Raw genomic sequence first — 25227 nt, forward strand, 5'->3', positions numbered from 1 at the left:
ATGTGTCAACTCTGTGTCAAGAGACTCTGAACGTTTTAGGAAAAAAGAGTCACTCACTTTTTGTCCTGATCCATTTATATAAAAACCTGTCTGAAAATGAGCTGTTCAGATTTTGGCCACTTTATGATGTCATCACGATGTGTTGGCTTGTGTAACCAGTTGAGCCCCTGGGACCCGGGGCTAACGGACGATATGAACCATTTTTAGCTAAACGAAACACAAGGGTAATGGCAAGCCTCTGAATTAGCCCTGAGCGAAAAAATTCGAACGCACTTAGCACAGAACTCACGATAGAAATACTTTATTACTTATCGGATCTGCACAAAGAGATAATCAGATTAAAGCTAAGATTCCACAGATTCTAGAGGTATAGGTATCATCACTGTGCGAATCTCAGGCAGCGAAACCATACAAGACACAACTTAGCTTTACGGAGCCCAAACGGCAAATATGTCTGACCTTTGCTGTTTTCTGATCAAAGGTTGTGTTCAATGGCATTCAATCGATAAAAACGCTGCTGAAGGTTAATCCATAGGTTGATCCAATGTGTCTGTCACTTTGAAATGATTACTGATAATCCATCATTCCATTTTTGTCAAAAACAGAGATTTCCCATTAGCTGCTATGATAGCTACAACCCAGCTTCTGGTTTTGGGCATCACTCTCACTCCTCAATGGCAATGTTTAGATGGATTTTAGGAACCTCCCCTCGAGTCTATTGGCTCTAACGGTTCAAAATAGGGGTGTATCATCAAAATCGACCGATGGGTTCCAGAGATATGGCAAATCCACCCAAATGACCCCAGAAGTGGGTTTCTTTTTCATAAACCTCTCTAAAAAGGTCAAATGTAACTTGTTTTGCATCAATCTTGATACAGGGTACTTATTATATGTTATAGTTTGGATTCCTAAAGCTTTTAGTCTCCTATCCCATCATTCAAGGCTGGTTTTCACTGTAAGTAATGTTTTTTTTTCCGGACGGACACTATCATTTACATTTTTTTACTATGTTCAATCTGAATTTACTTTAAAATAAAACAATTCTATATTGATTCAGACTCTTCTGCATCCAACTCACAGGTTTGTCATTGCTTTGAGAATTTATTTTATTAATGTACCCCTTTTAGAAGTGAAGATATAGTCATTCGTTCTGGGCATGTCATTTTTGAGCCTGAGGCCTGACAAACAGGCTTGGGGCTCAACTGGTTAACCATTAGCCAATCGCCAACCACAGAACCCCCCCCCCCCCACCTTATCACCTGAATCTCCTCTAGAGCACCATTGTGTTCTTTGTAACCAAATGTCTCTCAGAGGGGCGTGGGGAGGGGCTCCTTCTTTTCATCTAAAGTAACAGACAGAGAATCAGCACTTTTGAAACAGGGCTGAAACCGAGGGGATTATGGGTAATGCTGCAACGATCTGTTTGGTATTTCAAGCCAAACACTTCAGAGACATGTTTTGTATATACTGTATCTGAGAGCTGTGATATATTGATGGAAAAGAGTATGACAGGGGAACTTTAAGGGACACCTTTTTTCTCACTAAAAGAAAACTGCTGCTACAGTACTTTTTTTCTGACGTGCAAAAATGACAGAAGCCTTTGTGAGAACTCTGAATTCTTTCCTCTTTTTATTTCTACAAAAAGAAAGAAAAATGTGCTTTTTCTGAAAGCCTGCAAAGATCAAATATCTGGCACACTTTTGTGGTGCACTGACAATAGGTATTATAACAACAATGTGCAGGAAAAAATCAAACCCTTTATTCCACCGCTCACATTTTTCCTTTGACTTAAAAAAAACGACATTTAAAAACATGTCCCATCCATCTTCCTGTCCCGCAGCACCCATCACGGAGAGCCACGAGACTCTGATGAAGGACAGCGCCGCTGACGGGGTTTCCAAAGTCATCGCCAAGGGAGACGTCATCGCCGCAGTGACGGAGAAGAAGGCGGAGGAAGAGAAGGCGGAGCAGGAAGACGCTCAGGTGGCCGCAGAGACGCCAGAGCCCTCCACACCGCTCAGACACGACACAAAGGTAACGCGCCGTCTCACAGGCTCAGGGCTGCGGTTCATGTGGATGAAGAAGCTTGAAGAGGCTTTGATTGAGTTTGCCTCAAAGAGATGGAATGTGTCAGACATGCCACCAGGTTGTTGTTGTTGTTGCTGCGATCTTTTTAAATCTTTTTCTTTCTTAATAGGCTTTTTAATGGCTGATGATGATTTCCCAGTTGCTTTCAGCTTAACCCTCTGCAGCAGACTAGAGTGCTTCTTCTCATCTTGTGTGCGCTTTACTAATTAGATTTTCTTTTCTTGTCTTTCCTTTGACCCCACAATACACTCGTGTGTGTGTGCTCATGCGTATTCGTCTCTTCCCCTTTCTCGCTCCACTCCATTTACGCACACACGTCATCCCTTCGTCGACATGTTCCCTCCATCAGTGCTCCCCTCATGTTTACTCGAGCGACCCCCTCCGCTCCGAGCTCTCCCTCCCCTCCTCTCCCGTTTCATCCACCAAAGTACGGCGGAGGCGCAGGGAGGGCGAGCGCAAACGGGCGTCGTCGGTCAGTCCGGCGAAGAGCGGCGACAGTTGCCGCCGCCGCCAAGCCCTCGACGACCGCAAAGCGGCGCTGCTGGACGAGCAGGTGCTGCTGCTCTCTGCCCGAAAGCAGAGGCTGGAGCAGGGCAAGAGGCGCGGCGGCATGCTGTTCTCCTTCTCCCTGCACCTGCCCGACCTGTCCTCCTACCTGGACGAGGACGGATACATCTCCTTCCCCGATCTGTCCGAGATGCGCTTCCTCCCCATGTGCGCGCAGAACTTCATGCCCATTAAGTCACCCTCGCTCATCCCCTGCTTCCTCTTCATCTTCTTCTTCCTGCTGTCCACTTCGTTTTCCGTCCCGTACGCCATCTCCCTCTCCTTCCCCCTGGCGCTGTGCCTCTGCTACCTGGAGCCCAAGGCAGCCTCCCTGACCGCATCCATAGCCCACGGCTACCATGACCATGACAGTTCAGAGGAAGAGGAGGAGGAGGTGTGTGTGCGTACGTTTGTTCCAGGGCCCGCCTCTGGCTTAGACTGATAGTTCATTAAACCGCTAAACCCTTATCCCGTCCTGTACCTCGCCGACCTGGAGACGGTGTGTGTCCCAGTGTCTGTCAGTTGTCCTACTTTCAGAACCTCATCTCTGTCCCGTCTCACTCTCATCCCGTAGGAACATCCTCATCTGCATCACTCAGAGATGAAGTGTCATAGTTTCATATGTAACCAGCTTGCATTTACTCTACCTTTTTTAATTAAAGGGTTAGACACAAATATTAAGCAGTTTTTAATAACATAAGTCTGACATTTGACTACTCATGTATACATTGACAACATGTGCTGTATGCATCATCACTAACAAATCACCATTAATTAATATCACCGTCATGTTGCGGTTCTTTGTAAACATATTTAAACATTTGATAGAGATATAATGAGGATTTGAAGAACTCACCTGTCTTCATTTAGTCACTAATCTCTCACCAAGCCTCATATTAAAAACAAACATGTAAGCTTTGTGCCTAACCCATATCAGTGTTCTCATCAACCCGCATGGCTGTTAGGAGCTCCACCAGCTGCATGGAAACACCTCCATGTTACCATGCACTCGGTCTCTCTGCATTACTATCCGAGTCAAGCAAAGCAGCACAAATTGAAATGAATATTTAAATGGAACGTCTGCTGAAAAGGGCTAAAATTAGCCCAGCGTAAAGTGCAGAGATGTTTTTTGGTTTTGGTCCCCCCCTCAAGCGACACCCTTTTGTATCACAGAGCAATGCATGCTGGGATGCAGAGAGACGGTGACAGTTAGATGCATCCAGATCATCCTCAGTGTCAACATGCATGGAGAGGAGGGAGGAGGGCCTGAAAGTCAGGTTACTGTTCGTCAAATCCAATTTGACCAGCGACAACACAGAGAATGCTTTAGCTAGGAAAATATACCGGGATTCAACCGTATCCAAATCCTATGATATATGACTTTTAGATGTCCAAGTGACTGACCGAAGGTTTCAACTTCCTCTGAGTCTGTTTTGCTTGCTTACTTTTCATTTGCTTTTTATTCTTTCTTTCTTTCTTGTGTTCTTTGCCTAACCGTATCTGCAGGTTGTCTGATATGTGTGTGTGTGTAGCTTCCAGAAACAGCCTGAGCATTTCCATTCGTTCCATCTGTGGTTCTGAAGAATCTCTGTTGACGATCAATGCATCTTAAAGGGTTTACAGTTTGGGTTCTTGTTGTTTTCTTGCTTGCCAATCGGAACGGTTTTTGGTCGGTTTGTGAACGCAGACCGACAGCGAACAAACCGACTTTGCCTTTGATGGAGATATGACCGCCACAGAGGTTTGTACATTAAGGGAAGACGTCATACTTAAAGCATGAACCAGGTACTGATGGAGCAGAGGAATAAAGTGTCGCTGAGTCAGAGATGTAATGCTTATTGGAACAATAAGGAGAATGTGTGTACTTCTGCATGTGACGCATGCAATGCATCTTGATATGCCTATTTCGATCTTTCCTTTCTCTTTTATATTTTTAAACACACTTTATATGTATTTGAATGTCTATTCCATTGGCTAGCTTTCTTATTAACAAGCCAAAGTCATGTTGTGAATCCCAGGCCACTTATGTTCTCTATATACTATTTCCTAATAGTTTCTTCACCTGTCAAGCTTCCATTTTGTTGTGAGAATCTAGTGAAAGGGTTATGGAATACGCCTTTGATAGCACGCTAAATACATTCAATACATTTTAAAACTGTTGGATCAGCCTATAATTTCATTTTCTCAACAGAAGTTGATGCTCAGCTTCCACACTTATTGGTCTAAACTTTAAAAATGTTTACTTAAAAAGGGTTCAAGTCAAAGGTATTTAGAGAAAAGACTGCAAATGTAATGCTACCTCTGGTAACATTGGGCTCTGGTGTACATTCCCCTGAATAACAAGACGAGACAATCCTTACAATAATGAGCAACATAGAGCTGCTATGTTATCCTCTAATAGCAACAAGGACTGGCCTCCACCCAGTAAATCATTAGGACATTGTTTTAGTATTTTTAACATAGCATAACCCCAGAAACATATGCAGTTTAGCTGCTGGTTGACTCGTTGGCTTTGAAAGCAACACTCGGCTGTGGGTGGTAAACTAATTAGCTGCACAGGCTTAAAGATGGCGGGTATCGTTACAGCACCTCGCGCATTTGCCTTTGGAAAGCATCTCTGTTATAACACCTCTGTGGAGAAATTGAAAGCTTGACAGGCCTGAAGTGCCTAGTCACGGATGCTTATGCTACTGGACAGGGGTTTAGCGAATGTCTGTCACAAAATGCTTTACTCTATTGAATCCCACCCCCCCTTCTTACCCTCTCTTATTTCTCTGCTTGTTGCTCACTTTCTCTTTCCCCCGATTCACCGTTCTGTGTTTCCTCTCTTTTAATAACACTCTCTGTCCTCCCCTCTTTGCTGGCTGTCAGTCGGACGCAGACGAGGACTCTGAGATGCCCACTCAGGTACACTGGGCTCGCTTCATGGCCCTGCTCAGTGCATCACCTCATCCCCGCCTCCAGATGCACTGAGCCGCTCAGACATCAGTCGCTTTGTGCCCTCTCTCCGCCCGCTGGCTTGCTTGCCGCCCCTTCTGTCGCTCACCATCACACCACACACCAGACTGACCCTTCGCTCTTGCCTGATTTCACTTCACAGACTGCTGCTGTTCCAGCTCATTGTTTGTAAATGATGGTTTCATGTTTCTTTTCCCATTGCTGAACCCATGAGTCCGATTTCACATTTGTTCAAGGTTTTTTCTCATTTGCTTTAACAGTGAGTTGTGTCATCATCATATCATTTGTTGGCATATAGTTGAAGACAAAGCTCCCAATATCTCCACAACAACAAGTCTAAATGAACGATACAAAACGCCTTTTCACTACAATTCGTCTCCCCTCTTTTGTCTTTACAGTATAGTTTCATAAGACGAGTAAAAGGGGAAAACCTATTTATCAAGCATAGCAATCTGATGCTAGAGGTTGGTAAGATGCATGACTGAAATGTGCATGCAGGTACTCTTCCTGTAAAGGATCCTAACTGATAACAAATAGGTCTAGCATACCAGTAGCTCTGCCAGTGTTGGATTCTTCCGGAGTCCCTGTGTGAATAGTTCAGTAAGTTTGTATCTAACAGATTTCTGCTGTGAGCATCCAAATTAACTTTTCTGATCAATAAAGTGACGCAAATCAAACTGCGTTAAGTCAGTTTGCAGAGGTCTTAACTTCTAATGAGATTTGGGAGTGTTGTGCTTAACTAAACTTGTAAACTATGCATGAAATCCTTTGGATTAAGCTGGTCCTAAATGCTCTCTTAGCATTTAAGCACACTCTCTTAGTTACAGCTGCCATGCAAGTGATGCCATCGTGTTGCTGTGCGTACTGTGGACATTGAACGTGAATAATGAAGCTTAAAATGCCATTCATTAAAGTCTGCATTCATTTATCGAGACTTTTTCCGAGCTGCATTTTATGCTTCAACGTTGTTATGGTAAATCATTGGTTATTGCAAGCTATCGTTGCGTACATAAAGCATGGCCGTCGTTCCCCTTCGCGCCTCTCCTGGCCTCATCTCCTTGTGTCATGGTTGACCGGTTACTCTAGGACGCCTCGCCTCCAGAAGAGATGCTCAAGCACCAGACCAACATCAGCGAGCTGAAGCGCTCCTTCCTGGAGACGGGGGACACTTCTTCGGGCCTGACCGAATGGGAGAAGAGACTCTCCTCGTCCCCGGCACGCTCACCCAGAGCGGACGAACCCCCGATGATAGTGCCGCTGGAGCCGGAGGACGTAAGCTGCTGACGCCGACTGAATGACGGCGTGTTTGTGTGTGAAGCATGACATCACCAAGGAGACCTTTACCAAAACAAACACATCCATCCCCAGTGTTTGCATAACGAGTCACAGTGCAGTACATTCAGTAATCATAACGGGGCTGGAGAGATATATTGTCTACATCAAAATGAGTCCTGGTGCAATATATTTTTATATTCCAAAGGTCTCTCTCTAGTGCATATCAATGAAAGCACTTGAGACTTTTATCTGGGGAGTCATTTAAAGTTACGACCGCCATATGGTTTCTCTCTATTTCTCTAATAGGAGCTTATTTACATCTTTATTATCTCCTCTCGTTGTCTTGGTTGATGCAGTCATTAATCAATAATACGATTGTTGTGCTTAGTGACATCATGACATGCTGGAGTTAGGAGCAGCTTTATTAGAGTTTCTCCTTGTGTTGTCGAACATAATCTGACGAACTAATTACTGAAATAACGAGAAGCTGGTCTCCTGGAAGGGTTTCAGGATCTGGATGTCCATGTTGGTCACACGGACACGGCCCTGTATCAATTTGTGTGAACTTCTATTCATCATTTTGAAATGTCTTCCTCCTTTAGACTCAAGACGAGCTGCCTGCAGGGAGAAGAGGACAAAAGGGAGGTGGAACCTATAACTCGCTGAGGGTAAACTTCTTCCCTTCTTTGTTTCACATGGAAGAAAAAATTGTATTTTGTGAATGTGGTGTTGTTTTTGCCCCTCTGCGTGTACCTAGCTTCAGACATATCTGGACACTGGCACCGTTTTTGGTATTTTCACGAATAATAATAATAATGGGTTTCATTTATAAAGCACTTCGTATTTGATTTCAATCCCGAAGTGCTACAAGATGTGAGCATGAACAGTATAAATAAACATTACACAACACGGTAGAATTATTAAAAAACGAACAATAGAATTAAATTAAAGGATGGTAAAAAGGTCTAGGCAAAGGCTCGATTGAAAAGATGGGTTTCTGAGGCCTTTTTAAAAGTCTACACACTTCAACATTTATAGTTTTTCCCATTGTGTGTGCTTAATTCAGCTTTTTTCTCATCGGTTCTTGTATCGCTTTATAGAATAATGTGCTAGTCCTACATAATACATACGTCTGAATATTACATCATATTAAATATTAACTTTAAAATCAAGAGAAAACATTTGTCTGGTCATAAAGGTTTCCAAAATAAATGTATCTATTTGTATGGACTGTCTTTGTATTTAAGTTAAGACCGAGAAACAACGTTAAACGCCTACATCCAAACACATGTGCACCCTTTGGTCCAAAGTATTAATGGAGCTCCGATTCTGTGTGTTGCGCCATCTCTTGGATAAATAGTCTCTTGAGCTTATCTTCGCTGTCTTGGCCTCTTGTGATGCCCTCTGTCTATTAACTTGAACTTACCCATGTCCAATAAGCCAAGTGTCTCCTTCAGGCGGCAAGGATATTCTGTGTGAATACGTGGTGGATAGTATGGCGACAGATTTGGCCACTTCCTCAGGGCCTCGCGGTCTTAGTCTGTCAACCACGATGGACGACGACGACGTGTTCATGGACGGGACCCTCAGGGAGGTGGACGAGAAAACCCCCGACTCTCAGGAGGAGCTGTCGGAGAGGGCGGAGCTGAAGATCAGCCCCGGAGCTGTCAGACAGGAAGTGTCCCAGGCCATCAGTGACAAGAAAGGGATGCTCATTATTTTGAAAGATGCGGAGGACACAGAGGGCGAAGAGATGAGTCCTGTTGATGAAGAAGAGGAGCCCATCATTCCTGAAGAGGATGAAGCTGAGGAGAATGAAATGCTATCTGCATCTAAAGAGAAAGAAACCATAAAAGAAGACACTTCTGTGGGTATAGATGCAGAAGACAAGATGCAGCGCCTGAGGATCGAGATAAAAACTGAAGACATGACTCAGATTAAAGGTATCAACTCGCCTAAAAGGCCATGGCATCCTGGATATCTGAGGAGGTGAAGACCGAGGCTTCAGAGGTCATCAGTGTGACAAATGGAGTAAAAGAGATGACCAACGGCATAAACCAGGAAGCAGACATATTCATCTTTAAAGCGGGCCAAACAGAGCAGTCAAAGTCCTTCGAAGAGGTCCAAACGAAAAGGTCAGAGTTCTTCGAAGAGGTCCAAACGAAAAGGTCAGAGTTCTTCGAAGAGGTCCAAACGAAGAAGTCAGAGTTCTTCGAAGAGGCCCAAACGAAGAAGTCAGAGTTCTTCGAAGAGGTCGAAACGGAGCAGACAGATTTCTTCAAAGAGGCCCAAACGAAGAAGTCAGAGTTCTTCAAAGAGGTCGAAACGGAGCAGACCGATTTCTTCAAAGAGGCCCAAACGAAGAAGTCAGAGTTCTTCGAAGAGGCCCAAACGAAGAAGTCAGAGTTCTTCGAAGAGGCCCAAACGAAGAAGTCGGAGTTCTTTGAAGAGGTCCAAACAAAAGAAGTCGGAGTTCTTTGAAGAGGGTCCAAACAAAAGAAGTCAGAGTTCTTCGAAGAGGTCGAAACGGAGCAGACAGAGTTCTTCGAAGAAGCCCAAACGGAGGCAGTCAGAGTTCTTCGAAGAGGCCCAAGCGGAGCAGATAGATTTCTTCGAAGAGGGCCCAAACGAAGCAGTCAAAGTCCGGCCTGATTACCATTTCTGAATCCTCTCCTACGTCCTTAGCAGTGGTACTGTATAAAACCTAAAAACAACAACTGGGTTTGGCTGCCTCCCTCCATCCCTCCACCACCAACACCTCCCTCAGCCTTCCCCATTGCCTTCCCTCCAGCAGCAGCGCCTCCCTCAGCCTTCCCCATTGCCTTCCCTCCAGCAGCAGCGCCTCCCTCAGCCTTCCCCATTGCCTTCCCTCCAGCAGCAGCGCCTCCCTCAGCCTTCCCCATTGCCTTCCCTCCAGCAGCAGCGCCTCCCTCAGCCTTCCCCATTGCCTTCCCTCCAGCAGCAGCGCCTTCCCCATTGCCTTCCCTCCAGCAGCAGCCCCTCCCTCAGCCTTCCCCATTGCCTTCCCCTCCAGCAGCAGCGCCTCCCTCAGCCTTCCCCATTGCCTTCCCTCCAGCAGCAGCCAACCCAGACTAACAACAGTGTAACCAAACGCTCTGCATGGCTAACACCCAGCGTTTACTCTCTCGCCAAACCGCCGGTTTCTGTTGCAATCGCGCCCGCTGCTTCTTTTGTTTTGGGTTTGTCTTTGAGTTTGTTGACAGCTAAAAACAGCTTACCTTGCCTCAGCAGCTGGCTCCCGCAGCTGATAAGGAAATAAATGGGTTTGTTTTCCCACAGTTTTGCTCCGCTGCACCATTTCTTTCTTTCAGCTCTTATCCGTTTGCTGAAAGCAGTGACTTCATAGCTCTTGGCTAAGTGCCATCACTGCAGCTTTTCCCCACCTCATCTTCCAAAAAAAAACCTCTGCCCCTCTAACATGTCAGAAAACACATTGTATGGGTCTACTAGGGCTGCTCAATCGTATTTTAATCGCGATTACGATTATGGCTTGCAACGATTACGAAAACAACGTAATCGAATTTTTTTTCAGTTGAATTATACTTAAAGTTCAGGGTAATCAACTGTTCAAAACATACTGTTCAAAAAAATGTTCTCCAATAAATGGATGTTTTCAAAGTCAATGAATAATCGCATTTAATAATCACAATTACAATTATTGACCCAAATAATCGAGATTATGATTTTTGCCATAATCGAGCAGCCCTACCCGACTTATTTTTCAAAAGCAGATCAGAGGATATTTGCTGTTGAACACCGGTATTCCATACAATCCATAATATTCCCTTTTTCCAACCCTTTATTTCCCCCCCCTCGTTCCTTTTGCTCCGTGTCTGGTGTTCACTGTGACTTTTGACTGTCCTCTCTTTTCCTGTCTCCGTGTGTGTCCATCCTTCTGTACCGTCAGTCTACGCTGGGATGGGTTTCCTCCTCTGAAAAGGTGACCCCTCCTCTCTGGTCCTCGCAGATTTTTACACTGCATTGTTTTTTTGTGTAACTGAAACTTTAATTGTCTTTAATATGTGTGCCTATTGTGTGTCCATTTATAGTACACATCTGAAAATGTATAATACAAAGGAATGTAACAATACTTCACAAGACAGTCAATTTGCAATACAAAAATGCATCGATTCAAATGTTAATGGGTTGAAGTATGCAGGTGAAGATGTATACATTGAGGATGTGCCATCATGTTTTAATTGGGACATTTGGCAGCATTTTAGTTTCGATTAATCAGAAAATAAACTACACAAATTTGCAATCTAGTTTTTTTTATGTTACAGACAAAATATATTTTCACTTTAACAAAGAAAACGTTTTTTACTTTGCATAGTTCTACCTCAAAAATAAAAGGATGTTCTATAATTTGAAGAAAATATAGTAAAAGATTCTGTAGGTTTGTCTCTTATACATTTTCAGTCTTCAATCTCATTGTGTGAAACACATCTGTGAGAAAATCGTGAACCCAGTATCTCGAGTTATATCCAAACATGCGTATTGTTACATCCCTAATAACCCACTTAACCCTTGTCTCTATCAGGTGAGATGTGAAAACTGCCTTGTGTACTGAATGTGTTTTTTATTTGTGTCACAGTGTAGCAAAAACATAATCTAATGGTTCAATTATCATTCACAGACATCCGCTGAACCGCAAGAGGAGGCGGTCGTTGCCACGGAGACGGAGGCAGCACCAGCCGAGTCGACGGGGCCAACGGTGAATATCCAGACCTCAGAGGCAGAGCAAACTACAGCCGAGGGGGGGGGAGATTATGTAGTTGTGTTGCACGAGGATATTAGTGACTATAGTCTGGAAGATACACCGGGGGGAAATGATATTTCAAGCACTGAACGGCTCCACAAGTGTGCATCTGTGGAGCTGGTAGCAGGACATCAGACAGAGGCAGCTCATGTAGGGTTAGATGAGAGCGTGTGTGGCAGTAGGGCTTTAACGGAGTCTCCAGAGCCGACAGAGGTCTTAGAGGAGGAGGGAGAGCATGCAGGAATGGAGGAGGAGGCGTCAATGTCAAATCAGGAAAACGATAGATTCAGATTCGTTGTGGCTCCTGTCTACGTCAGAGATTGCGAAAAAGAAGAGAATCTGACCTTGAAAGAGGACGAACCCGGTGAAGCAGAAAGTAGTTTGGAGGCTTTGGAAGAAGAGTTAGAAAATGAACGGGAGGGAAAGCACACAGAAGTAGATGGCAAGAGAGTCAAGTTCTCCAATGAAGTGCAGTACTTCGAGGAAGACAAGCTCCCAACAGATGTAGACAATGGTGTTGAGGAAGTGGATGAAGAGAAGGACGAATGGCCACATGCACAGGAGGAAGAACAAGAGATGTTTCCAAACATCGTGAAAACGCTGTCCTTTGATAAAGAGAAATTCCACTACGCACAGGCGGACAGCTCAGAAGAGGAAGAGATGGATGAACAGAAGGAAGAACATGAAGAAGAGCTGAATGTGAAACTGGCCGACGACTGTGATGACGAAAAGCTTTCAGAAGTCAGAGAAGATACCGTGACGCCAGAAGAACTATTGAAGAATCGTGAATCAGAGGAACCAGAGCAGGAGTCCCGCCCACACGACGTGCCTCCGCCAGCCGTGTCCCAGTGGGAGGTAACGCTGCTTCGGCTCCAGCTCAGCCTCCTCCTGTAACTTCACCTCCACCTTCCCCTCCTGCCGGCACAATCTGCAACTAATAATCACGGCCAAAACCCGACCACAAAGCATGGATTACCCGTCTAACTTCATAGTTTGTTCGGGGGACCTGCTAATATGATGTGGTGCTCACTCTTGATCGAAACCTTGTGATTTGCATTCTCCAGCATCCACTCCTTCACTGGGTCAGGGCCTAATGCATGACTGCATGCTCGTTTAGAGATGTAAGCCCTTCAATGATGGCCTTTGGCTTACTTCATTAGCATGCGGCTTTTATTTCTGTCAATTACATTTCTTGTATAACAGTGTGGGGATATTGTTAGTGCAAAGGCGCACAGTGAACACTTTGTGTCAGACATGACGGCTAAATAAGCACAGATGGTTTTGGTGCATGCATTCATTTGTGCCCGGCGTTTCCCTTTTCTGCCCATCAGAGTCTCGGTGTCGTCGAGGCGGGAACCAAAGAGGTGCCTGTTGTCCACACGGAGACAAAAACGATCACCTATGAGTCGGCAGAGGTACGAAATTAAAGCTACTGTCATTTGACATTAAATTAATTAAAGAATCTGATTTGCCCTGAAACAATCATTGATTCGTATTAATTGCTTATTCATATAGCATGATAAGCATTAAGTTAAAGTCATGTTTGTGTCTTGTTGAATGTATCGTCAATATTCACTTTTACTGTTGAATAGAATAGAAGCATTTATTGTCATGATACAAGTACAACGAGAAGAGCAAAGCTACTCTTTTTAAAGTGCCATCAAAACATTCAGAATAGACAACAAACAACAAAGACACGCAGCATGCATACATTCGTTAAATAATAACAAAATAAAGTGCAGTTAGTATAGCATAATGAATATGTTTGTGTGTATAATATTAAAGAGGGCCTATCATGCTCCGTTTCCCCTTTCCTGTAGTGGCTCCTCAACGCGGGCTATTCAATACGCTGATTGTAGTAGATAGTAGTTTGTTTATCTGGAGTATAAATATAAAATTAGTGTTTGTCTTATCAACAGGGTGAAACTAACGGCGACGTAGACCCTGGGGTGTTGCTGAGTGCTCAGACAATCACCTCGGAAACCACCAGCACCACGACAACCACACACATCACAAAGGTCAGAGGTCATCTATTGTCCCTCCTGGTTTCTTCACACTTGAATCCGCAAACACGACAGCAGTGTGTGTGCTCTTGAGACATATTGTCAGCCCCCTGAGACGTCCGTATTAAAGTTGTGTTAACTTGGGAAATATCCAGAAACAAACGTCCTTTTAGTGCCGATTTCTTTTTCCTACAATTATCGGAAAATATTTTTAAAATACCCACTATAAGTTCTCAAGATCACTCCTCCATTGCCTTTCCTTTCTGTCCAACAGCAAAGAAGCTAAAGGTAGATAGGAAAACCAAAAATATATTCGCAATTGCTGCAACCAGTAAGTGTTTGCTTTTAAACTGCTTAACCGATCTTTGAATGAATTAAACAAGGATTTACAGTCAAGGATTTAGACTTGAAAAGTATAGCATTGTAGTACTACTTAACTTTGTTTAATAAGGCTTAACGATGATATTTGTTTCCATATCTTTTATGTATGCATTGATTTCTAAAGTGGTCTTTCTCCTCTCTCTTGTCCAGATGGTGAAAGGAGGAATATCGGAGACGAGAATTGAGAAAAGGATCGTCATCACGGGAGACTCAGACATCGACCACGATGAGGTCAGTCAGTTTCCATGACGTTCCTCCTTTATACTTCTGTATCTTTACTGTATTTCTCAGTCAATAAGAGGACAAGCAATATGTTAGTAAAATGTCCGTCAGCCCTCAGGACGTTATCTTATACTTTGCGAGCACAGTACAGTACTTAGACAAAACATTAACCTGTGATGTGACATTAACAAATACTGAAGTATGACAAATGTAACTAAAAGTGGCTTCCCTGTTGGCATATTGACTCAAACATCCCCGCTCCCTCCCTCCCTCCCGCCTTCCCCATTTTCTGTCTCCCCCTGGTGACCCCTTCTGGCACTGCACCCCCCCGTATGTAGGCTCTGGCTCAGGCCATAAAGGAGGCTAAAGAACAGCATCCTGACATGTCAGTGACCAAAGTAGTGGTTCATAAAGAGACAGAGATCACGCCAGAGGAGGGGGAGGACTGACCCAGGTAAGAACACTAGGTCCCAGTCCTGGTCCCGGCTCTCCGTTTGTAATCTGGTCTTTTTCAAGCTGGTCTCCATTCTTGGGCATGCTGCTTTTCCCATCAGCACTTCTTCCTCCTGCTGCAGACAGCCCTGCTCCTGTAGCACTCACAGCTAATGCATCATGCTGTTGTCATCCCAGCTTCACCCCCCCTGCAGGGAAAAGGTCAGCTGATGTGCACACACCGGATATTATAGTCTCCACTCTAATGACAAGGCTTAAAACGCGTTACAGCAATGCTCCTGGCAGTCTCATGCAACCTCCTGTAACACGACTGCAACACTGCCCCCTGCTGGAAAGAAACAATGCTTCTTTTTAGAGAGCTGCTGTGTGGACAGACCATGTAACATGCATAATCCCCCCCCCCCCCCTATGTTCAGACAATAGGGTTGTCGCTTTCTAAAACGAACTAACCAAATCACGTAAAACCTGCTTCCCTAAATAAGACCATGTGGGAACTGGAGGCGTGTTCACAGTACAGAAAAAAACTAGTAAGGTGGAAAACGATGCACCTGCATGTCGTGCAATATTCTGTAAAAACCGTTGATCAACATTGTTTTGCTTACATCGTGTCGCCTCACAAAGGGCCCCGACAGTGACGAGCGATTAAATACCGGCAGAACCGGCTCCTGCTCCTCGCTGTCTGTCCGCAGACTGCGAGGAGCGTATCGACTGAAATCTGATCTCGAGTGAACAAAGACGAGCTTTAGTCTTTTTTTTCAACTCAGTCCAAACAAGAGAAATCCTATTCCTTACCTGGGCTGATCCATACGTGACCACTTGTACCAATAATATGAGCAAAATGAATTCTTTAGGACACTTGTGTTTCAAACTGTTTGACACATGGCTCTTTTCAGTTGCATTCTTCCTTTCTGTGGTGGGGGGTGCAGTCCTTCGCCCGTGTTACTGAAAACTTCACAAATGCAGCCATTTGTGTTTCAACTTGCCCGCTGGCAGTGTAGTGAGGATTGTTTCAGGTGTGGAGCTGCGTGAGGGACCCTCTCATTCCATGGCACCACAGCATGTCGTTAAACCCTCGCCTCCTTTTCTCTGGACACTGGGTTTGTCCGGTTTATTCGAATTCACCTTTTTGGCTCTGAAGCTTGTTATTTCATCCGCTCTTAACTTAAGAGATCCCAAGGCGCAGGGTTTGGGATGAAGGGCATGCATGTGTGTACTCGTGTGACTCACCACATGGGAATGCTTGGCTTTGTTTCTGCGGCCTTGCTCTCAGTCGTGTCTGATTTCTGTCAGAACTCCTTTTGCTACCCACTATTAACAGGATGCTGAATGTGTCTTTCTGTTCTTTTGGATGTGTGTCCACCGTAGATGCACACAGTGTGTTGGGCATCAAGGGGATCAGAAACGACATTTAAGTAGTCAAGAGTAAACATTTAAATCAAACAATTTCTTGCTTTGAGTACAAACACGCGGCGAGGTGCTGACCTGCGTGAGCTCCAAGTCCTTCAAAGTGAAAGCACGTCTTCAGCATACCAAGCTTTATTAACCGAACATTTCAAGCCATCTTCCCTTCATCAGGCTGTCAGCTTCCCGAACTGATCACTCACGATAATAATTCATCAGCAGAAATACTATATTTATGGAACAACATCCCGTTTTAAAAATACAGAACTTCTAGTTCAAAAAATAAATGATACAAAACATATAAGATACCAGCCAAGAGGTGTCGTTAGTTTACTGAATTACGCCATGATACTCAAGTAACGAGGGCTTTACAGCTGCACAGTCAATCACATCTATACGTTTAATATCCGGTTTTAAATACATTTATGAATAACCCCAACTAATCTCAAAGTCTATATGTCTTAACTACAGATTAACTACATTTCCAATTGTTTAAAATAAAAGAATAATTATATTTTGCATAAAGTGCTGACATTTAGAATCCCTCCATGTTGAGCAGCAAATTCTCCAAATCTCTTTATTTTATGAAGGCCACATATGAGATTCATTGGGATGTTTAAAGCATGGTTTACTAGTACTATTCCAATTCAAAGTATCACATAGTAGGAGATGAGAGAATGATGCTTTAATAGTAGACCCACTGGGAGCATAGTTATTTAGCTTGTAAGTTTCAACCTCACCCTGAAGCCTGTGTGTATCTATGTTGTGTGTGCATTGCTGTGACTCTGTAGTCCCTCTGTTTATGGTGGTAACATTGCCATAAACATGTATCAGGGTCTTTTCCTGTCTTTGGCAGCTTGCACTGTGGCTGAAGGGTCATCTGTGATCAAGTATTCATGATGTACTCACTGCTGTTTCTCTGTTCTTCCAGGAGTAACACTGAGGGCTGTTTTCTGTTCAACCTCCCAGAATCCACCTCCACCATAACACTCCGAGACTCTCCGAAGACTAGAACGGCTCCGACTCTCCGAATGCTGCAGCTCTCCGCTTGTCGCAACCATCACCTGCAAAATACATGAATGCATCTTGCATGAGAAGGACGCAACGTTGCATTATCAAACAAACGGCAAGATTATACTGAAAGCCGTCCGATTTAAAAAAAAAAATAAATAAATATGGTTCTCTGAATCCGTTATTGCACGCCGAATCCCTGTGTGCGCGGCAAGCAAACGGTTTGCTTTCACTGCCTTATGACTTTGATGCATTTTTTATGATTATTGAGAATAATTATTGTAGCGACGTTTTATTTATTAAATAAAGCCATCACTCCAGAAATCGCTGTAGGCTGTATACATTAGGGAGCATACACTATTTAACCTTGCTGTAGAAGTGCCAAGTTCATTTGCCAGCAAGCATCGCCTCACTCCAACAACATGATGATTTTCAGGTTTGCCACTACAGAAATCACTACGGCCCGGTTCTGTACATATCAAAGCTTTCCTAGGAGAATAGCAAATTATCTTTCACGGTTGATTTTTTTCTCACGTCTACTTGAATTTCATTTTTCTTTTTTAAAGATAATTTCAGCATTTTAATTGTTTTCTAATATATTGATTCCACCTAAAATAGGGTCTGTTTTGGCAAACGCCAAGGAATCAATATTTCGGTGAAAGAAATATGAATGCGCGGGCGTTGAATGTTCACCAGGGTCGATGATCGGCTGCCACGCAAGTCCCAGGTTTGTGTGACTGGGAGGAAAAGGGCTCAGACTGCCGAGCGCTGCCCAAATTAGAAGCAAAGCCAAGAGAGATCTGTAACCCCCCCCTCCCACCTCCCACCTCGAACATGTCAACTTTACGCCTCCCTCATCTGTCCAACTGTATCTGAATAACCAAGATGTGTTCCTGTACAGCCATGTGTTCCTCAAAGTGGTGGAATAAAAGTGGCAAATGCATTTGTTTTTACTTTGCCGTTTCCTTCTCAAATAATAAAATGTTTACCACAGTACCAAAACGTGTCACCGTTGGACCCATTGATTGAGTATTGATACGTTTTTAAGAGTCAGTTAGTTTTGAGGGATAATTGCTAATTTCACTAACCAGTTGTGACCTTTTTTAATAAGCCACTTGAAATACCATGGATTCATATTATGATTTAAAAAGCAATGATATGTGGCACTGAGTCATTTTAAAGTCTATTTTGTTCATATTTGAATCAACTCCAAATAATCTCAAATCTATTACAACCTAACTGTTGGAGCATGAGCAGTTTTCCTATCCTTAGGCACTGAAATAACCTGATGTACAACATGTGATTATTATAATCTATGAACTCAGACATCATTTTTTAAATAAATCATGATATTAATGGAAGGGGGTTTAATTTGGAAATCGCAGTCCGTCTATTATTCATTAAACGAAATGCTCGGATCGCTTAATTGTTCTGTTTGAAGCGCCCTCGGGTAATTAAGACAGGATTGTTACAGCTATAGGTAATTATGTTGAAGGCACGCGGGCTGCAGAGCTCCGCCTGCTGTGTACGTGCGTGTGTGCCCGCGAGGATCAAAGAGCTGAACACAGGAAGAGCTCTCACTCTGTTTCTGTTGCTGGGTAAGATAATGATCAATGTACATGAATGAATCAGAGGTTTGCACATGAATGGAATTTGTCTTGGTGATTTAGAGGACAAAGATAAATACAAAGCGGTAAAATAAAATAATGATAGAAAATGTGAAAAATACAACAGATGCTTTGATATAAATGCTTTGTATATCGGAAGTGCTCTATAGGATTGAGCAGGAATGTACTTTATTGACCAAAGATGTGCACAAGTCCATAGGTTAAAAGGATAATGGTACATGTTGGATAATAACTATGTTCATTAAGATGTGGATCAAGAAAAAAGTCAGAACAAAATTAATATCAGTCATCTTTATTTCCTTTGACGAACCTATTTCCAAAAACTGAGTATATGTGGACTTACTGTATTTGTGTTGATAATTTAAGCACATTTAGGGTTAGTGCATGTATGCATGTATGTAATGTGCATTAGAGATTAAACCACCAATAGATCAAATGCAAATCTAAAATAGTTAATTAGGTATGTTGTCAGTAATATGCATTTATTATTTGTTGCAAGACAAGCAGTAACAATGTCTTTAAATTACATATAAGAAATGTTTTGCAGATAGGATATAAAAAAGGGGAAATTATTATCACTTTGAAATGTTTCTAATGAGATTGAATAGTTTGTTTACTATTACACATTCCAATTTCAATTTAAGTCTTTATGAAAGTCCAAATCAAAATGTGCAATCATAAAATAATATGATTCACCATAATAAACCGTGTTTAATTTCATTTTACCGTACAATATTACATGTTACATTCTGTTCTTGTATACATCATATTATATTTACGTGTATACAGACTTCTTCTTCCTTTTTTTGTTTTATTGTTTAAAGGTCCCATGTCATGGCCATTTCTCCATCCATCCATCCATCTTCTCCCGCTTATCCGTGGTCGGGTCGCGGGGGTAGCAGTTCCAGCAGAGAGCCCCAAACTTTCTTTTCCCTGGCGACATCAACCAGCTCTGACTGGGGGATCCCAAGGCGCTCCCAGGCCAGCGAAGATATATAATCCCTCCACCTGGTCCTAGGTCTACCCCTTGGTCTCTTCCCAGCTGGACGTGCCTGGAACACCTCCCTAGGGAGGCGCCCAGGTGGCATCCTAACTAGGTGCCCGAACCACCTCAACTGGCTTCTTTCGACGCGAAGGAGGAGCGGCTCAACTCCGAGTCCCTCCCTGATGACCGAACTTCTCACCTTATCTCTAAGGGAGATGGCCATTTCTGCTGATCATAATTCCATTGTTGAGGTATACTAAAATAGATTTATACTGTGCAATTTTTCAAACTCACATTGGTTTCTCATACAGCATCTCTGTATAATAATAATAATAATAAATTGGATTTATATAGCGCTTTTATAATACCCAAAGACGCTTGATGTGTATAGTATGTGTATTCACCGGGTGTCCTAAACGGCTTGTTGGAGCTCCTGCACCCCCGCCCCCTCTCCCCTAGAGTTTTACTCGCTACAGGGTGTACTCCGCAGACCGTTTACATGCATAAAAACCTTCATATTATACACACATGCATTTCCAAACATCTGGACTACCTATGTTGCAAATGTATTATCTTTTCAATTTACACACGGCATCTATTGCGCGTCTGTCCGTCCTGGGAGAGGGATCCCTCCTCTGTTGCTCTCCCTGAGGTTTCTCCCATGTTCCCTTTAAACTGTGGGTTTTCTCCGGAAGTTTTCCCTTGTACGATGTGAGGGTCTAAGGACAGAGGGTGTCGTATTGTCATACTGATATTCTGTACACACTGTGAAGACCACTGAGACAAATGTAACATTTGTGATATTGGGCTATATAAATAAACATTGGTTGATTGATTGATTGATTGATTGATTGATTGATTGATCATAACACACAAGGAGACGGGTAATAACCGGAAAAGCATGACATGAGATCTTTAAATCTTATATTACTATTTTGCATTGTTGGAGGAGCTCGGGACATAATATTTTCATCACCGTTTCTACAATGTAGCTTGTGTGCATATGACACTTAAACCTTTGAATATAATTTAATTAGTTTTTATGCAGAATCTAAAATGAAGCATCCTGTGAGTGACTCATCCTCTCGTGAATAGAAGATCTCGTTGGAGTTCTCGCTCCGGTGCGGCAGGTGGCGGCAGAGCGACGCGGCGCTTCCTGTGCAACCCTAAAGTCACAACAAGAGGAGGAAGAGGAAAAACGACAGCTCTGGATCGTCGTCGACTGCCTTGCGTGACAACACAGGGATCGCGTTCAGAGCTTTCGGGTATTAACATTTCCTATTTTCTGCTTTGTGGCTTTGGACGGCTCAGGAAAACCACACGGCGCGTTTTCGTTACGCCGTTTTGTTCGCCGCCGCCCGTGTTTTCCGCTTGTTTGCGAACTGCTTTCAAAGAAACATGCCAATGGAGGCTTGCTGCTGACCAAAATGGCTGGGCGCAGTGAAATGTGAAATATTCCTGCTAAGGTTATCCATTCTGCACGCGACGCGACTGTCACGCGATCCGAGCGGCTAAAACGCATTACTGAAGTTAAACAAAGTGCGTCTGTTTGTTTCTGTTGCCGTGTATATGTTTTATTAGCGTAACTGCGGCTTTTACTGCTGTCGGGCCTCTCGTGTTTTTTTCCAGATATTTTCTGCATGATTGATTTAGCTACTTTTGTTTACGCTCTGCCTTTTTTTTTTGCACGATTTGCAAAATGAAAAAATGCATTATTGTTTGCAAGTAACTATTATAATTGTGTGTAAATGTTTGCTTATCTCGCCAACCTGTATGTATTATCATAAGAAGCATGCAAACAGAGCTCCACCCCTCAGCTGTGCGCGGTGTATGCATGCCGCTTCATTGCGCAAGGCAAACATATTTGACTTTATTCTGTTTTTCTTCCACAGGTTGCTCCAGTTCGAAGTGCAACATGTCTGATTTAATGAGATATATCGACTATGACCACAAAGCCACCTTCCTGAAGATGCTCAACCAGCAGAGGATGGAAGGTGAACACTGTGATGTGGTGGTGGTGGTGGAAAACATAGAGTTCAGGGCTCACCGCTGTGTCTTAGCAGCCTGCAGCAACTACTTCAAAAAGCTCTTCAAGAAGCAGACCGAAGAGGACAACTCCATCGTGGAGTTAGACTTCATCCGCTCAGACATCTTTGAAGAGGTGCTCAATTACATGTACACAGCCAGGCTGGCCGTGAGGAAGAAGGACATCAACATGATGATGTCATCCGGACAGATCCTGGGCATCAACTTCCTGGATAACCTGTGCACCCAGAAGCGTGAGCTGACCAACATGAAGACCCGGGAGAACCAGGCTCCTGGGGACCACGGGCTGCGAGCCCAGGACGCCATCCTGAAGGAGCTGGCCATGGAGGAGGTGAGGAAGAACAGCTTCTACGACCAGGGGATGGATGGGATGAGCGCCGGGGCCTCGCACGTATCTCAGCCGCACAACTACAACGCCAACCTGAGCAAAGACCCTCACAGCCACGGCTGGGGCTCCACTTCCTCCAGCGACATGAAGCTGGAGTACCTGCTCTACGGGCACCGCGACCACGGCACCTGCCAGACCACGGGGGCCAAGCCCATCGACCACAACGCCAAAAAGGAGAGGCTTCTCACGGCCAACCGGCCCTACGCCTGCGAGCACTGCCCCAAAGCCTTCACTACCGCCGCCCACCTCAAGGAGCACCTGAAGATCCACTCCGGCTTCAAGCCTCACCGGTGCGTTGTGTGCGGCAAGGCCTTCATCAGGGGCCCCGACCTCAAGAGGCACGAGAGGGTCCACAGCAACGAGAGGCCCTTTGCGTGCCAAATGTGCGAAAAGGCCTTCAAGCACAAATCTCACCTGAAAGACCACGAAAGGCAGCATCGGGGCGAGCGGCCGTTCAACTGCGGCTCGTGTGAAAAGGCCTTCATCAAAGCGTCTGACTTGAAGCGCCACTGGAACACGATGCACAGCGGAAACCCCCGCAGACAGATGTCCCAGTCCCCCGCCACATCGGGCCAGGCAGAGGCCACCGACCAGAGAGACTGGAAATTGGAGACCGGGCCACACTCGCACAACTCGGGGGACTGTTGAGCCTGAAAACACCAAAACACACTCATACTGACATACAGATGCACACACACCCTTAGAAACATGTACACACACTGACAACCACAACCCTGTGACAGGCTGAGGGCCTGGAGTCACATGGACAGTGATCGGAGTGAGTAACATGAGACCATAGCATGTTCATAAGACTGTGGGACTGTATTATTATTATTATTCAAAAGAGTTATGGCTATAACGATGTTTTCTTTCCACCTGTAAAAACATGTACATGTTTAGTTCACTCTACTATACATATATTTTTCACAAAGCATCGTTGCTATCTAGACTTTGGGGGGGGGGTCTCATAACATTATTCTCTTACTTTTAATGGGATATGTAACATTTAAATGTTTGTTTAACCTTTATTGGATTTTATGGAGAGAAAAGGATTGCGGGAGGGGGGGGGAAGTTTGTTCTGGATAACATTTGTTGCATTGAGTATATTCATGTGGATGTTAAATGGATGTGTTTAGTTGTATTGATTGATATTACACTGTAAGAGTCACCATTTTGCATTTGATGCAGATGATACCAAAGTCTTGGGCACTCTGAGGTCGTCTCTGAAGGCCGTTCTGCCCAAGCTGCCGGCCAACTAGATTTACTGTTATACAGTATAACTGTCATCCAGCTATCAGCAGTTAATGATGTCTGTATATACTGTAGCTTAGATTGATGCACAATTAGAGTACACAATATTGAATATGCACATATAACATTGTCCTACTCCTACACTTTGACAATAAACACCATTTGCTGTGTTTTATTGTTTTTGCAAAGTTTGGTTTTTGTCGGAGAGCTCATTGAGCGGGATGTGTTCCCTGCAGACTCGGTTTTGTATCAACCATATATCTCTGCCAACCTACCCACCTGTTCACACGGGAGAACTGCTCCTTTCTTAACCTTTTCCATTATGGCTCAAATGAAGACATATACAAGGAGCAAAAGTTGCCTCTTTAATGGTCGGTCTATAAAGGAGTGTGTGTGGTGCAGAAAACGCGTGTTCAAAGATATCGGTCTCCTGCAGCTGCCACACGTGGTTAGATGGGTCAAATGTGATTTGGTTTGTTGTGGTTGAAGTGGGAGGTTTGCTTAAAACTTAATTTCCCACCTTAGCAATACTGTCAATGCAAAACACATTTGTAACCTTCTGGATTTAAAAAAAGTTTAATTAAAGTTGCATTCTGAACTTTGAACCGTTCAAACAGTAGTCCCGACAGGTGCGTGCAGCAACAGACTGTGTGTACGCCAAAGTGAAATAGGGAAGTTATTAGAGACACGTGAAGGTTCCATGTTTGGTTTAGTTGTGTCTACACCATAAGGGCATAACAAAAATAAAATTGGTAACATGTAAAAACCCGGGCTGTGGTTTATGATCATTTCCATTATCGATCTTGATTAAATGTGTGGTGTTTAAATTGTCCAAAACATACATCGTTAACTGTTTCGTTTTGCTTAACCAAGTCAGAAAGGTGTTTGGCGGACGTTTATCTAAATAGTTTCAAATCAATGTTATATCATTTACTTAATTGTTGCACCTCTAATAATAACGGATTTATAAAATTAAAGTTGTACATTGATGACTGATTTGTTACCTTTCTTTGTGTTATGGGATGTTACACTAAATCTCTGAAGGGTTAGGACTGTTATTTTGACAAAACCATACATTTGACGTCTTTGATTGTGTGCGCTGTTCAGCATTAGATCATAAATGTTATAGTGAAGAAGATAGTTGCAGCTCTGCTTTGAATAATGAATCGCTACTTCCAGTTGAAACCTCCTTCCTCTCCAGTGAAGCCGTTCCGCAGGCTTTGGTTTGTTTATTAGCCCGGACCGTGCAAACACGTCACATCTGCTGCCCAGCACCCCCCACCTCACTAAACCAGGAAGTCCACGGCACCTTTGAGTTTATTCAGCTCTGTTTAAGCTCTTTACTTCGACTCCAACGTGAAACTAACCTTTCAGTGACCCCAGCGTTTCATGAGGGGAAAAACACTTTGCACATGAGTTACAGCCAGCAGACACACACACACACACACACACACCGTGGCTGTGTTATTCCGTCAATATAGAACTTCTCATACTCTGCATGCGACACTAGATGGTGCCCTGTTCGTAGTGATTGACCTGTTGCTGCCCAATTTGACCCGCTGATGTTGACCGACCAGGGCTAGAAGAATACACAGAGACGGCTCAGTAGGATAAGAGTAACCTGGGTTTATTAAAAGAAGCAAGCATCACTGGAAAAAGCACATGTGGTGGCTCTGTAAAATGTATGCGCTCTCACACCTCAGTGTTTTCCATATATTTACATACATCTGACTCCAGTGGTTGGAGCGGGGCCAGCGAAGAATTGGGGCTTCTTAGCCTCTCGGTTTGCATTGACAGGGAAACAGAGTTGT

The 25227-nt window shown here is 43.8% G+C and overlaps 2 protein-coding genes across 2 annotated transcripts in view; both read left to right on the plus strand.

Annotated features, from left to right (window-relative positions):
- The window catches only part of epb41l3b (erythrocyte membrane protein band 4.1-like 3b), a 49196-nt gene extending 31076 nt beyond the window's left edge, over window positions 1-18120 (plus strand). The window contains 17 exon segments of the mRNA XM_034104778.2: window positions 1841-2034; window positions 2438-3028; window positions 4322-4375; window positions 5506-5541; window positions 5991-6056; window positions 6679-6864; window positions 7470-7512; window positions 8313-8822; window positions 8825-8975; window positions 9488-9557; window positions 10796-10828; window positions 11525-11602; window positions 12979-13062; window positions 13567-13665; window positions 14182-14262; window positions 14592-14707; window positions 17039-18120. Of these exon segments, the coding sequence (XP_033960669.1) occupies window positions 1841-2034; window positions 2438-3028; window positions 4322-4375; window positions 5506-5541; window positions 5991-6056; window positions 6679-6864; window positions 7470-7512; window positions 8313-8822; window positions 8825-8975; window positions 9488-9557; window positions 10796-10828; window positions 11525-11602; window positions 12979-13062; window positions 13567-13665; window positions 14182-14262; window positions 14592-14702 (2387 nt within the window). The 3' untranslated portion in view covers window positions 14703-14707; window positions 17039-18120.
- Window positions 18121-20888: 2768 nt separating this feature from the next.
- On the plus strand, window positions 20889-23591 carry zbtb14 (zinc finger and BTB domain containing 14). The gene is made up of 2 exons (XM_034104753.2): window positions 20889-20996; window positions 21624-23591. The coding sequence occupies exon 2, from the start codon at window positions 21647-21649 to the stop codon at window positions 22811-22813; it is 1167 nt and encodes a 388-aa protein (XP_033960644.1). The 5' UTR covers window positions 20889-20996; window positions 21624-21646; the 3' UTR covers window positions 22814-23591.
- The last annotated feature ends 1636 nt before the right edge of the window (window positions 23592-25227 follow it).

This window comes from Pseudochaenichthys georgianus, chromosome 17, assembly GCF_902827115.2.
Source record: "Pseudochaenichthys georgianus chromosome 17, fPseGeo1.2, whole genome shotgun sequence".
Taxonomy (NCBI): domain Eukaryota; kingdom Metazoa; phylum Chordata; class Actinopteri; order Perciformes; family Channichthyidae; genus Pseudochaenichthys; species Pseudochaenichthys georgianus.